This window comes from Salmo salar, chromosome ssa04 (assembly GCF_905237065.1).
Source record: "Salmo salar chromosome ssa04, Ssal_v3.1, whole genome shotgun sequence".
Taxonomy (NCBI): domain Eukaryota; kingdom Metazoa; phylum Chordata; class Actinopteri; order Salmoniformes; family Salmonidae; genus Salmo; species Salmo salar.
The window spans coordinates 67,446,553-67,463,012 of NC_059445.1; the positions used below are offsets into that span (position 1 = coordinate 67,446,553).

Here is a 16,460-nt window from a genome sequence, read left to right on the forward strand (position 1 = left end):
CACCTTCTCCCACTGCGCGCCAGTGGGCTTTATCTCACTACCGTAGAAACGCCAAGCGGATGCTTCATATTTATACATTCAGTTGTTCTATCTGTGGTTGGATAGCGAGCGCATTTGTGTTGCCCAACTCAGCGCAAATACACATGTGCCAATTGAATCTCAGTTTAGGTTGCAGCCCAGCCAGCAGTCCATGAAGGACGTTACGTCTCCAGTTGAGCAACACAAATGACGAAAAAGTAGGCTGTTGTATTCGATTCAAGTTTTTATTAAAAGTATGAATTTCACTACCACGCGGAAGGACCGCGGTTGTACATTACTAGCATTGGTAAAGCGTTTTCAGAATTTACATTTTTACAAGTATTGAGTGATGGTGACACAATGTTGTAGCTATCAAATCGCCAGTTTTTTAATCGCCTCCGTGTCGGTGTAAGAGAACACAGTTGGGGGTATCTCAGCTAGGCAGGCCGCGGCTTGTGTATGAAAATATGGCAGTTTGGTGACATTTTCTTAAGAAAATACAAGATCACACAAATTGGGAAAGTGGTAAAAGAAAGCAAATGTGTTTTTTTTCTTCATATGGCATAACATTACAGCAAGGCTATAGGCTAATGGTTCCCTCTGAGTGTCATTAAGACCTATAAAGTTATTTCTGGAACATTTGTCGTTTTGGGACCCTTTTTGGCTCAAGAGCACGCCAGAGGTAAAAGTTCCATATAGCCTCTTTAATTCAGGGGTTGTTTTCATTCATTTAAACCTTAATATTGTAATCCATGTAGAGAAACATCTCAGTATATCCTACCATGAACTCTTTGAAACCATAATTGGATGCCAATTGATCGTCAAAAGGGAATATCATCGATTATTTAAGGTGCAACATCAAGGGTTTTGTTTAGTCATGATTTGAGAGCTTCATTGAAAAAAAATGACTAAATATGTAATCTTATCATTTAGAGATTAAGTCATTTATAATTTATATAGTGCATAATTTCGCTTACTGTAGCTCTACTTTACAACAGCCTTCCCATTATGATTAACCAGTTTGAATAACAGTGTTACTAAGGAGAATGTCATTTCAAACCACAAAAAACAACCCTTGATTTTGTAGGATGGTTTATTTTTTTATGGTGAGAACTGGGAAGGCATGGATGTGGAAGGGTCAGACTCAGATTCTTGGTTTATGAATCGATGCTAAAAACCACATGAACAAACAGGTTTTTAAAATGATTTTTAATCCCTCTGTGTCAGTGTGAATTCATTTTTAAAGATATGTTTAGATGTTAAAATGAGTGTCACTTTGGGAACTCAGTTCCCAGTCATTCCCCATCAATTTCACCCCTGAATGTAGGCTAACTGAGTTGGTAGGAGATGGGTTAGTTTCATGAGCTCTGTCTCTCTCTACTGGTGTGCTTCTCTGAAGTTCACCATCATGTGAATATTGTTTTGAGAAAAATGACATCAACGTAGATTGTGAGTGACTAGTGTGTAGGCTACTACTGATGTGTAATACATTAACATATTGATTACATATTTGTCTCTCTCTTATATTATAGAAAGAAAGTGTGGCCGCCCCAAAGAGCCATGTAGGTGAACAGTGGAGACGGATATGAAGGACTGTGGTCTGTCATGGAACACCATCTCCAGACAGGTAGCCTTATGTTCCATATAGGAATTAAGCAAGGAAGTATTCTGTCATCGAATATTAATTCTCATATCCATGGCTTTGAAAACCTTTATTAAATTTGACAACAGCAGCATTGTACTAGTGAATTAGATTCTGTATTTAAGCTCATGTACAGAATGTAAGGTTAATAAAAGTGATACATTTTTTGCACCTCAAAATAATTGCAGTCAATGGTGCTGTGTGGGGGGGGTTCCATTAACCTCAGGCAGATGAATATGCGGATCGGGACGTTGTTTTTCATACACCCTGTATGTTGCATACAGTATACATTTCATATGCATTTTTACTAAATAGGTTGAGTTCACACAGCATATGTTATAAAGGACATATTTATGTTACCATCAACCTGTTCTGTAAACCAATTTGTCAACACACGTTCGCTCACACATACAATGACCCTGATATAGTATGCTTACTTACTTTATCGTGTTCTTATTTTTATATCTTGTGTTTTTGTTATACGTTGTTATTTTTAGTATTACATTGATATTGATTACTGCATTGTTGTGGTTAGAGCTGGCAAGAAAGGCATTTCACTGTACGTGTGCATGTGACATTAAAACGCACACATTCGTGCACTATTATTCTGCAACCGGGAAAAAAATATATGTGAAATACAATAAGACTTGTAGGAATGAGGCCTACAGCAGCCTGGGAATTTCCCAACCGTGCCTCCCTGCTCATGGAGCTAGTGCACTGGGGGAGGGCGCCCAAGCAAGCAGCCTGGTCCAGATCAGAGACCTTCTCTATCAGCAGAAGAACAAGGGCATCCAGAGGAAGGAGCGCATGGCAGCGCCCGCCGCCATGCCCGCCAGTAGCCCCAGTGCCACCTGCTCTCCTATGCCGTCGTATGGGTCTCTCTGGATCAGTATGTGGTGGGTACCTGAGAGAGGGAGCGGGAGGGAGGGACAGGATGCTGAATATAGGATGTACTACAGTATTTACGGGAGCATAAGTTAATATGAGTGTGTTTTATTAGACTTTTCTGATTTGATGTAACCAGGATAGTTATGTCAACAACTGATTTCAGGGAGTCTTGGAAAGGAGTGCTAGAGTCACCCTGTTGACTTGCTGAAATCAGTCGTATTCACTAGGCACCTAACAGTAGAAAATGGACTTAAACAAGGAGGGACTACCTGAACTTGTACAATAAGAAACGCTTGTTTTCATTTTTCGTTGCAAAACATTTTGCCACAGTGTGCAATAATGAATACGACTCAGAGCTTGGGTGTTGCGTTGTCTTTACCTGATCCAGGGGTGAGGTAGATGGTGTTGTTGCCGTCCATTGGGACGGACTGGTACGAGTCGTCGTATGGGTCATACGGGAACTAAGTGGGAAAGACAAGACAATAAGACAATAATGTCCTCTAAGAATCAGAGTTTGGGAAACCCTGGTTTACTTACTGGGTTTCGTCTCGCCTCTAGAATTGTCAACTTCCATGCTCTGCAAAAACAGAATGACAAAAGGAGAAAGAGAGGAAATAGATTGAGAGAGCGTGTGTGCACTGTAAGAGAGAGTGTGTGTGTGTGTGTGTGTGTGAGAGAAATAGACTCACAGTGCCTCGTCCTCACTGTTGGCACACAGGATCACAGTGGAGCCATCTCTAAGCTGCACCACCACCATGTTCTCACTTGGGTGGTTCTCTGGGGGAGAGAGACCTGTACAACATAGACAGCTAGGGTTACACACACACACACACACAAAGTCCACAGCAAAGGCCAAAATCTTTTGGAGGTCAATACAGATATTTGGACTCCTCAGTCCACTTTATTTCTGTAATAAAACATACAGCATGTCTCATGGGGCTCTGGTCAAAAGTAGTGCACTATAGGCCTAGGGAATAGATTGCCATTTCGGAAGCATGCATTGTCATGTTGAACATCCCCATCTTTCCAGACACTCCCTCCTCACCTGCACTCTCCAGGCCAGACTTGACGCTCACACAGCTGGTCTTGAGACCCACTCGGTGCTCAAATTCTCGCCTGCTGTCCGTCTTGTAGAAGACCAGGCTCCCATCGATCCACAGGTCACACCAATTCAGCTTCCACCGCTTTAAGATGGATGCTGACGGAAGGAAGGGAGGCAGGAAGGGCGTGGGGGGAGAGATGGAGGGTGAAGTGAAGTAGAGTTGGGGTAAGGTTAAGATGTCCACTTTCCTAACGGTCAGTTTGGACTTTGACCATTTTGTATACTTTTATTTATCCACATTAACTGAAATGCACTGTCAGCCAGATATGATTGTCTCAATTCAGCATATAATAATACTAATAACAATAGATTACATTTATATAGCAATTTTTATTACAAGAATCTCAGACGCATTCTAGTCAGTGGGTCTATAATGGGTAACCCTATTTTGAGTGTTTTGTATTTATATCGTTGAAGCTATAAATCTGTATACGTTTTTCTCTGGCGTGTGAATCCCCAGTGGTTGGCTTGTGGCCTTTCTGCGTGAGTCACTGATTTGCTAACAGACAGGAAGCTAATTAGATTATGGCCAGGCTGGACAAGCAGAGTAAGGGTTGGGATTTCATAACAGTTGTAACATTCACCTTCTATAACGATTCTGATCTTATTTAAAAAGCCAATAGTTTTCACAAGCAACCACAACTCAATAAATAGGGCAAAGATGCCCTTTAGTGCATTGGCTTCATCAAAACAAGCTAAATGGTAGGTACTGTAGGTTAATCTGTTAGCGATCTTGATGACATCAACAGAGTCCTCCATTTTGTTTTCAGTGGAGTCAGTTTTAAGAACATGGGAGAACTGTTTTTGGAGAGAGTGGCACAGACTGGGGACTTGAGCAAAGCTTGCTACAGACCTCACACACCACTTAAGGCCAGGCATAATTATATCACAATCAATTTACCAGTTGAATTTAGACAAATATTAAACTTAAAACTATCTGAAATATTGTATTAAAATATGCTAAATTGTTTGTGACATTCTCTATTACATGGGCTTCTAAATGATGTTTAATTCAAATGTAGTGAGCTTTGAAATTATGGATGTATGGCCATTTTAAAGTGGTTAAAATTCATGACATTCTGATGACTAGTATGATAAAATAAAGAAAATCAACATTTATCAAGATTTGAGCATGTTTCTGTTTAGTTTTTGAAAATATTAATGGACCAAAAGGCAAACAAATCTCAAACTTGATAGGTAGATGCAAACATGTCATTTCAGCCTGTGGTGCCTGGCCTTAACCTGTCTTTCAAAGTGTTCTATACAGTGCTGATATTTCTCTCATACTAGTGCCCCACAACTTCTTATGCTATGTTTAGCCGTTGAGGTCTACACTTGGTAAAGATAGTACCTGCAATGGCTAAGGCTATATCTGAGACCAAAACAGGTAGACACGAGGTTAGACTACAACATGACATTATTTGAGAAACATTGAATCTACAGTACTCACTCTGTCTCCAAAGCCAGCCTGACTTCAGCAGAGCTATGTGTATGGTCGGAGATCTGTCCATGTTACAATTCCTCACCCCAAATAATCCAGAGAGGAAACCCAGAAGCGTGTTTGTGCCAGGGGTGTATGTTTTATGTTTGTCAAGTGTTTGTTCTTGTTTGAGGAGTCGTCTGCAGAGAGACAGAGATGCCTTTACGATGCCTTTATTGTTTATTCTGGCCCTCACTTCTAATCTGAGAGCGAGAGGCGGAGAATGGGGCGGAACTAGATCATTTGGGATTAGTGGGCCTGGATTGGCCACACCTTCTCCTGATTTATCTTCTGCTTCCCTCTCTGGCTGGAATGTTTTCACTTCCTTCTCCAACTCCTTATTCCTCCACTATTTACTAAATTGTCTCTGCTTTGCCCTTCTTTATATTTTGCATGTGTTGTCATCTGTCTTTAGGAACTGGGGTTATTGGACTACTGCATGTGTTGTCATCTGTCTTTAGGAACTGGGGTTATTGGACTACTGCATGTGTTGATAGCACGTAGTGAAAAAGGCATAACACTCAAACACATTAATCCCTGCATTAAAATAACACCATGAGAATTAGCCAACTGTTATAGTTCTTTGGGAGCCTTCCTGTCAGGGACAGACTGATACCAGAAATCGGTTGGGGCATATCTAACACACTGCCACATTTATTTCCCTTTAGACACCCATTATTATCCAAATAATGGTAATTCTGGTCAAAAAAATGTTTTTTACCAATCCACTGGGCTAAAGATGGACCAGCCCATCTGCCATTTGCCCTATCCGTTTCTGATTCCTGTTTTAACTCAGGTGCACCCTTGACCTGAGCATACTTGAGTTACTGTTGTAACATTATGAAAGCTGCCCAAGCACTTTTATAAGCACAAATGTGGGTCTGCTGAGAAAGAAGTCAATTATTTGAAGTGAACCCAGCAGAAATGTCAAGGTGTATTAGATTGATTCACTAAGGAATCACCCTGGCTCTATTTTAAACCTTACTAGAAGACTCTGTTCCCTCAGTGAGCCAATCCCATGGAGGTATAATGATGACCTCATTTCTTGTGCCTGTATCATGGTCACTGCTTCAGGTCAGTGTATTAAATAGAGAGTTTGAGATGGTTAGAATGATCTGGATATAGCCAATGAGGATATAATTGTTTTCAAGGTCAGATAAACAATATATATATATATATATATATATATTGTTTATGAGAAATTAGCTGTTTATAGATGCATTATTACTAATCACACTAATATTCTAAAATTAATGCATCTATAATGTGGTTCATCCCTGCCATGGTGGACCCAAGATTCGAACCCATGCCACAACGTCCTCCAGAAGCACCAGTAATACCACTGACCCAGAAAAGCCAATGCAGTGCTGAGTCTGTGTCTAACAATAGCCCTACTTCAGGAAGACAGTAGCAATGCTAACTTAGCCACAGGGTTCTTATTATATATTGACTCTTGGGGAGCCTAAAATGTCATGGGGGTGCCTGATGTCGATATCTTTGGCAATTGTGGGGTTGGGCCTCAAATTGATATTTAAATTAGTTTTTTGGGGGGGCTTCTGATCTGTTATGGGGGGGGGGTCCAGGGTTGTCTGAATTGACTGGATTTTAAATGGAATTGACCCCAACCCTGCTTGGTGATGATCAGTTTCTATTTTCACCATGTGAGTCATGAAGGGTATCCTAGTGGGGAAAAACTGCTAGCCAGATGTTCTGATGACATACTGCTGCCTGGGACTGAATGTTGGCCATTGTATTGTGACTGTGGGAACGCTGGATTCCTCTCAGGGTTTGACCTTCAACATAAGGGACTCTATTTATACTCTTTGTACACTTACACTCCGTTGCCACTAGATGGCCCTATTCCTACCCCTATCAGTACCACACGCTGTGTATTTTTATTGGAGATCATGGTCAGCGAAGTCAGCAGTGACCCACTGTGTTCCATGACATCACATGACAGTCCCTCAACATTCACCATAGCCCAGCAAACCTGAGGACCTCTGAAATCTGAACTTGTAGCCATTCTAAAATACACACATCTCTCTACTAGTGTGCTCTGTAGGATACTGGGACTAGTACTCAAACGGAGGTCAATGGTACTTGGTGGTGACTGACACAGTAGCGCAATGTTTAGAGTGTAAGTGTTTTTAGACTTACTCCACCTTTCCATAAGAACAGACCTTTAACCCTATCCACTGGCCTGCCCTGCCTGAAATCACACTGACGTCTAGCTGTTTGAAAAGCTTGGTGGTAGCACTTGTGTTGAGTCCTCTGTTATAAGGGGCTACATAACATATCAATAACATTCATGACATCTAGTGTCTCAACAGTTCTCAACAATCGCGATGACACAAACCACTGTGTGGTTCAGCTAAATTGCTTGGTAAAACACCAGCCAACTTGCAAAATAACTAGATGTGACATTATGCCACATCAGCTCTCACCTGTTAGGACATTATTATGACAGCAAGCAATTATTTGGCTTGTAGGAAAGCATGCTCAAGTAAAGTAATTCTGTGAACAGCACAGGCCTATCCCTTTACTTATTGTGATACAAGTGGAATTAGACTGCAGGGTCTGCAAATGTCATTAGATTTCAGAAGGCTGTGCTCTCCACTTACCTGCTGCTAGCTCACATCACTACCTTACACCAAACCAGCTAAGATTTTTCCGATTCAGTGCAAACATGCACATCATCAGGCCCAGTAACAGTACATCTCAATAATATGTTGTAAAAGCCTAACAGAGTTATAGCATGTTATAATATTGTATTAGTATTTCTGTTTGAATATGTTTGTGCTTTGTTGGCACTCAGCATTTGGTTGGGTTTAAGATCATCTTTTTTTATTTCACCTTTATTTAACCAGGAAGGCCAGTTGAAAACAAGTTCTCATTTACAACTGCGACCTGGCCAAGATAAAGCAAAGCAGTGTGACAAAAACAGAGTTACACAAACAATAACAGATTTTTCTATTGTATGTACAGTGTGTGCAAATGTAGAAGAGTAGAGAGGTAAGACAATAAATAGACCATAGAGGTGAAATAATTACAATATAGCATTAACACTGGAGTGATAGATGTGCAAGTAGAGATACTGGGGTATAAAAGAGCAAGAGGATAAATAACAATATGGGGATGAGGTAGTTGGGTGGGCTATTTACAGATTGGCTGTGTACAGGTAGTGATCGGTAAGCTGCTCTGACAGCTGATGCTTAAAGTTAGGGAGGGAAACATAAGACTCCAGCTTCAGTGATTTTTGCAATTCGTTCCAGTCATTGGCAGCAGAGAACTGGAAGGAAAGGCGGCAAAAGGAAGCGTTGGCTTTGGGGATGACCAGTGCAATATACCTGCTGGAGCGCATGCTACGGGTGGGTGTTGCTATGGTGACCAGTGAGCTGAGATAAGGCGGGGCTTTACCGAGCAAAGACTTATAGAAGACCTGAAGCCAATGGGTTTGGCGACGAATATGTAGTGAGGGCCAGCCAAAGACAGCATACAGGTCGCAGTGGTGGGTAGTATATGGGGCTTTGGTTACAAGACGGATGGCACTGTGATAAACTACATCCAGTTTGCTGAGTAGAGTGATGGAGGCTATTCTGTAAATGACATCGAAGTCAAGGATCGGTAGGATAAGCAGTTTTATGAGGGTATGTTTGGCAGCATGAGTGAAAGAGGCTTTGTTGTGAAATAGGAAGCCAATTCTAGATTTAATTTTGGATTGGAGATTCTTTGTCGGGAGTGTTTTTCTTCAGGACAATCGAGTACAGGCTTAACTGAAAGAACAACAAAGACGGAATGCAATATGACATTTTATTAAATAGTTTGGGGAATGGTCAGATGATATGACAGGGTCTGCTGTCCTTTGGGGAAAGGAGTTCCAATGACTGGCCTTAAGGGTATTATAGCTGGTGGTGGGGAGGTGGATGGTTGTTGAAAACTGTTGCTGAAAAAGAGCAAGTGAGAGAACATGGGAGAGTTGACATAACTACATCCCACAATTTACTGCCATTGGTTGAGAGCGAGGAAAGTGATAGTTGCAAGCGTGAGCCCATAGGGTAAACAGCAAGCGTGAGGAATGTGCATTATTGTGCCGTGCTTATAGGCTATAAGGTAAATAGATGTACAACATTCCTCACTTGGCTTAAAGGAAAGAGGAGAAGAAAGAAGACGCTATGCTGATCATATTTTTGTATTCATTCCCACTAAGCCCGAAGAATAAGAAAAAGTGAATGGTATGCTTACTGCATGAAGTTAAACGAGTATTCAGATCAGCCTTCCTGATTGAACCTTTGTAAAATACATTTACCTCCGACTCTTGCCCCTAAATTCTGTTGCATGTTTTGGCCCTTTAAAACCTCTTGATAACTTTTTGGGGCTGCGGTAAGGTTTTTGGAGCAACATGGTTAAGGCTATCATTGGAATCTTTATGTAGTTGAGATAAGCAAGTACTGTAGCAGAATTATGGAGGTGGTTGGTTGCATTTTTTATTTTTTTTAAGAATTTTGTTTAATAGTGACTTGCAATGTTAATCTGATTCTATACAACTCAGTCAAACAAAACATGTTACTGCTATCCAGTGGCGATTTTAGCATGCAAATCTTGGTGGGGCAAAAAAAAAAAAAAGTGGGAATCATGCCTGTGAAGCCACTACACAACACTAAACAATACATTAATTGCACTATAACAGTGACAAACTGTGCCCACAAACTCTTACTACACAGCATTACTTTCTTAGCTACAGTATACATATCTCCAAGTCAAGTTTTTGCAGTTCCGACTTAAGTTGTTTTGAGTACGACACAAAGCATGCTTCATTGACAGCATGGCCAATGTTTATCATTTTAAACTTGGAAAAGAGCCCCTTAATCCCAGATTTGGGACCACACAGCCACTCCACTGAGCAGCAGGCTAGTGATTGCGTTGCAATGCATGCAGTTAATGTTAGCCACTGTGACTGATTCCTTCCAAACCACTCATTGTTGAATTTGCGATTTCCAACTTGTGTAATGTTTATGTCCAATGGCCGATGAGCACCGATATGTTTTATCTATAATTTCTCTTCATTATTTCTCTTCATATGACAAGGATTAAAAAGGTTTTGCCAGTAGATTGTCGACTTGATTATTGATTACTGCTAGCTAAGATTTTGAAAGTATGATGTTACTGTACATATAACGTGATTTGATGTAATTTTATCTGTGGCCAATGACCTTGAGCCTTCTTGGACGCAAACTTCTAATGTAACTCTGGCAGCACCCAAGGGGCTAGAATTTTCTATCTCTACTCTTAGACTTGGTGGTGACGTAGTGTCCCCATGAGTGACAGAACACTGAGCCAATCACTGCGCAACACTCCGTATTTTCTGCTGGCTTGCCCCATCACCACAGAAAGCACTGAGCTATGCTGAAACACCTGCATTTTGGAGCTGCAATAATCCAAGAAAACCAAAAAAAGAGACTGTTTGTATGCGACTTTGTCAACTCAATTATATACACTACCGTTCAAAAGTTTGGGGTGCCTTAGAATTGTCCTTGTTTTTGAAAGAAAAGCAATTTTTTTGCGGGTACTATTTAAAGAAGCTGCCAGTTGTGAGGACTTGTGCGGCATCCGTTTCTCAAACTAGACACTAATGTACTTGTCCTCTCGCTCAGTTGTGCACCGGGGCCTCCCACTCCTCTTTCTATTCTGGTTAGAGACAGTTTGTGCTGTTCTGTGAAGTGAGTAGTACACAGCGTTGTATGAGATCTTCAGTTTTTTGGCAATTTCTCGCATTGAATAGCCTTAATTTCTCAGAACAAGAATAGACTGACGAGTTTCAGAAGAAAGTTTTGTTTCTGGCCATTTTGAGCCTGTAATCGAACCCACAAATGCTGATGCTCCAGATACTCAATTAGTCTAAAGGAGGCCAGTTTTATTGCTTCTTCAATCAGGACAACAGTTTTCAGCTGTGTAACATCATTGCAAAAGGGTTTTCTAATGATCAATTAGCCTTTTAGAATGATAAACTTGGATTAGCTAACACAACGTGCCATTGGAACACAGGAGTGATGGTTGCTGATAATGGGCCTCTGTAGATATTCCATAAAAATCTGCCGTTTCCAGCTACAATAGTAATTTACAACATTAACAATGTCTACTGTATTTCTGATAAATTTGATGTTATTTTAATGGACCAAAAATGTGCTTTTATTTAAAAAACAAGGACATTTCTAAGTGACCCAAAACTTTTGAAAGGTTGTGTATATCTTTTTTTTTTTTACATTGTTTGCAAACTGATGTGACATGTATTAATGCCAAAATAACATGCAAAAAATTGTTTGGCTAAAAAAGCCCCATCTTTCCTGAATGACAGATAATGCTGCTATTATATACATACATCATGATTGACATGGCAATAGCAAAAACACAGATAAGGCAGGGATGCCTAGTATGTTTTGCAAAGCAAAAATATTCTGTTCTATTCTGTCATCTACCATAAATCTCCAGTTTGATTTTCATTTTTTCTTATATGAAATCCTCTCTGCTGTCATGATCATTCTATAAGGGATTCAAGCGGTCCTCTTTGAAAATGTATCTTTCCCACTGCTACATACACATTAAACAGGACCAACATACAGAGATGTGAGAACACATAAATCAGAAAGTTTAAATCAAGGATCATGTCATAATTTTTATTAATAAATGTAGCCTATATTTCCAACTCCAGTGAACTTGATGATAGATGTGAGGTAGTGAGACTTCTGAATTGGTCCCTGTTTGACAGTCACGTAGGAGAAAAAGGTCCTCCCCTTGTGTTTGCAAGGTTTTACTGCCCCCCTCCGTTAACCCTCATTCTCTCTCGATATTCCCATCCCCCCACTTTATGTGGATGTCGATGTTACCAACGCCGCTTATGAGAAACAACCGAAGCAAACCTTGGAGAAAACCGCCAGCATTGAACAAGGGAAATCAGTGACTCCGGACTCAGCATAAAATTAAAGACGAGGTGCTCCACGATAATAAATTCCCTTGGACATTTGGTGAGTTTGATATCATAACGTGTTCATAGTCTTGGAGACAGACGTGTCCTGCCTGATAATGTAAATATATATATTTGCTATGCATATATAAAAAAAATTCATGGACATGCATGTTGTAAAATATTACAAAATGGGTAAGACTAGGCTACACGTTCCAAGCCATAGGTCGCTGTGGTCCATTGGCAAATAAAATCAGACATAAGTGTGTAACAATGTAATCGCCGGAGCAACGGCCTTGGATCTCAAGGATGCATTATAAAATGTGACATGGGCTGAGAGCGAGTGCAGAGGAAACGCAGCCGACCCCTTGTCCTGGCTATTTTTTCTACTCATGTAGCAGCAGATCGGATTTTGGTAAAGATATGTGCGGCTCAAAATGGTGTCGGGAGTTTGACTGTGTGACCATTTTAAAAAGCCAAGTGAATTTCTGAGCGCAGCAATTATTTCAGGAGTCCACACGATAGAGAGGCCACATAGGGAAAACTATTAATTTTCACTTTTTCATATCAGCTGGACGCAAGTATTTTTTTCGGTGTGATATAGAACAAGACCTGACAGTATTGTATGCGTACAATAGCCGTTTTTGTTATGACTCACAATTTGCGGTGGTTATGATGCGTTTGGGAAGTAGGCTGATACGATGGCAAAATAGCTAGAAGCTATGAAGTTACAATAGGAGGTGGACTAATTGCGCAAGGTATCAAATATGGTCACATCTAAGCTGTTTAATAATACAAGCATGCATAATACACATTACTGTAAACACTACAATATAACAAGAAGAATAAGAATGCTTCATTATGAAAATATTGTACCCGTTTTTCATTTCATTTTGAAGGAACCGATCACTAGCCAATGGCCTATTCCATGTCCAAACATTTTACATTTTGGAAAATGTAGTTGACAATTGCTGCTGCTTTAGAGAGCATGGACGTTCAATAGGCAAAACATTGTGGAACCTTGCAGATAGAAATGTCATGAATATATATAGCTGACATGATTCCAGGTAAACACTGGACTGTGATGTCGGGGCGCCGAATCTGCTGCTCACCATCTGTGTGTGTGTGTGTGAGAGAGAGTGCCGCTATGTGCTCTGCTGGGCTCCAGAGGGCAGTGAGACAAAACACACCCCAGAGATGTGGGGGCGCTCCATTATCTGTGGAGAAGCACTTGTTCCAGTGTTAATGTTTTAACGTGTCTAAATGGCTAATTTCTTTGTTATTGATACAATGTTTCTCATGGGGCGGCAGGTAGCCTAGTGGTTAGAGCGTTGGGCCAGATCGAATCCCCGAGCTGACAAGGTAAAACATCTGTCGTTCTGCCCCCACTGTTCCTAGGCCGTCATTGTAAATAATAATTTCTTATAAACTGACTTGCCTAGTTAAATAAATGATTTAATGACTAGCTTGGCCATGTTTAAACTCAGAACGTTGTTTCTTTATCACCAGTGGCGGTCAGTACGGTTTAAGACAAAAAAAATTTAATGAGCGTAGACTTATTTCTATTACAGCATATTCCATTCACCCAGTTTAACAGCGATAGGTTTAGGCTACTACATGATACAAAAATGTTCCCTATACCCATCATGAGGTTGCTCGACACAGGTCGAGAGAATGATTTTAGGTCACAGACAGTGACACTTCCGACAGACAGTGACGAATATCGCCTTGCACACTCCTGCCTGCATCTAGCTGACCTAGGGAACAATCATTAGTCCAACAGTTGAAAACAGTTCCTTTTCGACAAATTCAGATATGTTTATCCCCGTTTCGTTCCACTTGCTTCCGTTTAAGAAACGTTTTTCAACAGAATCGGCGGAATGAATGCACCTCTGTTGACACGCAAACAGTTCAATTTCATAGCCACATTCAAACTGCTCGTTGTATTCCTTCACGCATCTACGCGCCCTCTTCTCACCTTTTCCCTTCGTTTGTGGACATCAATGCACAACACATCAGCTGTCTGTGACCAGGCAAAAAAAAACGTTCCAAGCCAAACCTTCATATCATCACCGCAGCTAGCTCACCATATTAGCTAAAGTAACGTCATAGTCAACATAGCTAATATAACTAATGCGTTAGTATACCCGTTTCAATCATGCAGTGTAGTAAGCAGTTTAGCAGTTACACCGGCAGTCCCCAGTGGCAATACATTTGTAAAACCAAAAGCTTACCTTGACTCGGAAGAGTTCGTGTTGGATAGTCATAGCCAGCTAGCACCCCTGTTTGAGCAGGGTGGTTGTGTAGGCTAAACTAGCTAACTGCATTTGCTAGCTAAGTGGAAAATGTTTCCAAAATATCTGTTTTGCTCCTCCATTTAAGAAATAAATTTCTTCAAAAAAAATATTTTTTGTGAAACAAACAAGCAATAAGCCAAAAAAACAGAACTTGAGCGTGCATAACTATTCATCGCCCCAAAGTCGATACTTTGGTGAGCCACCTTTTGCAGCAATTACAGCTGCAAGTCTCTTGAGGTATATCTCTATAAACTTGGCACATCTAGCCACTAGGATTTTTGCCCATTCAAGGCAGAACTACTCCAGCTCCTTCAAGTTGGATGGGTTCCACTTGTGTACAGAAATCTTTAACTTATTTTAAGTCATACCACAGATTCTCAATTGGATTGAGGTCTGGGCTTTGACTAGGCCATTCCAAGACATAAATGTTTCCCCTTAAACCACTCGAGTGTTGCTTTAGCAGTATGCTTAAATCTCCTTCAGGGTTATCCTTGGTCTCTGTTGCCTCTGATTAATGCCCTCCTTGCCTGGCCCGTGAGTTTTGGTGGGCGGCCCTCTCTTGGCAGGTTTGTTGTGGTGCCATATTCTTTCCATTTTTTAATAATGGATTTAATGGTGCTCTGTGGGATGTTCAAAGTTTCAGATATTTTTTTATAATCCAACCCTGATCTGTACTTCTCCACAACTTTGTCCCTGACCTGTTTGAAGAGCTCCTTGGTCTTCAGGGTGCCGCTTGCTTGGTGCCCCTTGCTTATTGGTGTTGCAGACTCTGGGGCCTTTCAGAACAGATGTCTATATACTGAGATCACGTGACAGATCATGTGACACTTAGACTGCACACAGGTGGACTTTATTTAACTAATTATGTGACTTCTTTAGGTAACGTGTTGCACCAGATCTTATTTAGGGACGTCATAGCAAAGGGGGGTGAATACATATGCACGCACCACTTTTCCGTTTGTTATTTTTTTTAGACATTTTTGAAACAAGTTATTTTTTTAAATTCACTTGACCAATTTGGACTATTTTGTTTATGTCCATTACATGAAATCCAAATAAAAATCAATTTAAATGCGAGGTTGAAACGCAATAAAATTGGAAAAACGCCAAGGGGGATGAATACTTTTGCAAGGCACTGTATATCTATCGCAGTCAAATACCCTTGAAAGCGCCTCAGCTACGGCATGTTTGTTTAATGCTGACACAAAACCTTGTCTGGAGATCGTTTCGAAGCGCAACGAAATGGGTATTTGACTTGAATGTAAAGGAATGCTGCTTCTGAAGCTGGACTAACGTCCATCACTAGGTGACCAGAACTGTCAATCAAATAATATCGAGCTGCTGTGCGCAGCCTGTCTGCTGCCTGCACGCAGACCTCTCTCTCCAAAAAAGTACACTAAAGTTAAATACTGTGACTTACCAGGACATTTAGTAGAAAGAAAACACATCTTCCACTAGGAATCGACTTCTAAGATTCACAATTGTTTAACAGATGAGACTGATTAGTGTCCATACTTCCGAGAACACAAACACTTGCATCTTTCATAGCGAGCGAGGGACGGAGAGGGAAGAGGGGAACCGTATAGACAGGTCAACAGATGGAGTCAGAACCGTGCACTAGGCCATCTATCGGCAATTAAAAGCTGCATGTAATGCTGTATTTCACAGACTGAACACACACTCACATCATTAGCGAAGAGAAAGAGCAGGCGAGCCAGCTGCACTGTGATTTTAGTTACGTGGGAAAAACAAATAAAAAAACACCGTTTTTCGTTAGGGATTTTTCTTAACGTTAGGGATCCCAATTTCGTTGAAACGTTCACACCCATAGTTTGTAGTGAAAGCCGCAGTGCTGTGAAGTTGTATCCACTAATGATTAAGGTCAGTACTCTGAGAGGAGAAGCTGATCCTAGATCTGTACCTAGGGGAAACTTGTGTGAAGGGGAGGGGTCAGGTCAGTGGGAGGATCGGACCAAGAAGTAGGAAGCTGATTGGATCGTTGCTCTGTCCTTAGGGGCAGTCATGTCTGATGGAATCTGAACTGGCCATGGACCGCCCTCCTTCATCCCAAACAT

General features: G+C 40.9%; 2 protein-coding genes across 5 annotated transcripts in view; one reads left to right on the forward strand and one right to left on the reverse strand.

Annotated features, from left to right (window-relative positions):
• Positions 1 to 1,699: 1,699 nt before the first annotated feature.
• Positions 1,700 to 16,082, reverse strand: plekhb1 (pleckstrin homology domain containing B1). 2 transcript variants are annotated; one of them, XM_014197711.2, is made up of 6 exons: positions 15,806 to 16,082; positions 3,594 to 3,746; positions 3,238 to 3,340; positions 3,086 to 3,125; positions 2,928 to 3,009; positions 1,700 to 2,564 (listed from the first exon to the last, which is right to left on the reverse strand). In XM_014197711.2, the coding sequence occupies exons 1-6, from the start codon at positions 15,831 to 15,833 to the stop codon at positions 2,431 to 2,433; spliced, it is 540 nt and encodes a 179-aa protein (XP_014053186.1). In that variant the 5' UTR covers positions 15,834 to 16,082; the 3' UTR covers positions 1,700 to 2,430. The 2 variants fall into 2 exon arrangements, with proteins under 2 accessions (XP_014053186.1, XP_014053185.1); XM_014197710.2 differs by lacking the exon at positions 15,806 to 16,082 and adding an exon at positions 5,101 to 6,181.
• The window catches only part of LOC106603706 (protein FAM168A), a 45,538-nt gene continuing 40,994 nt past the window's right edge, over positions 11,917 to 16,460 (forward strand). For all 3 annotated transcript variants that reach the window (XM_014197707.2, XM_014197708.2, XM_014197709.2), the window contains exon 1: positions 11,917 to 12,149. The gene's annotated coding sequence lies outside the window, so the exon portion shown is untranslated. The remainder of the gene's footprint in view (positions 12,150 to 16,460) is intronic.

Coding starts and splice junctions, on each gene's coding strand:
- plekhb1 (XM_014197710.2), bottom strand. CDS start 5,161: ATGGACAGATCTCCGACCATACACATAGCTCTGCTGAAGTCAGGCTGG. Junction 3,341..3,593: donor GTCTGGCCTGGAGAGTGCAG/GTGAGGAGGGAG, acceptor TATGTTGTACAG/GTCTCTCTCCCCCAGAGAAC. Junction 2,565..2,927: donor CTACCTCACCCCTGGATCAG/GTAAAGACAACG, acceptor TCCCTCTCTCAG/GTACCCACCACATACTGATC.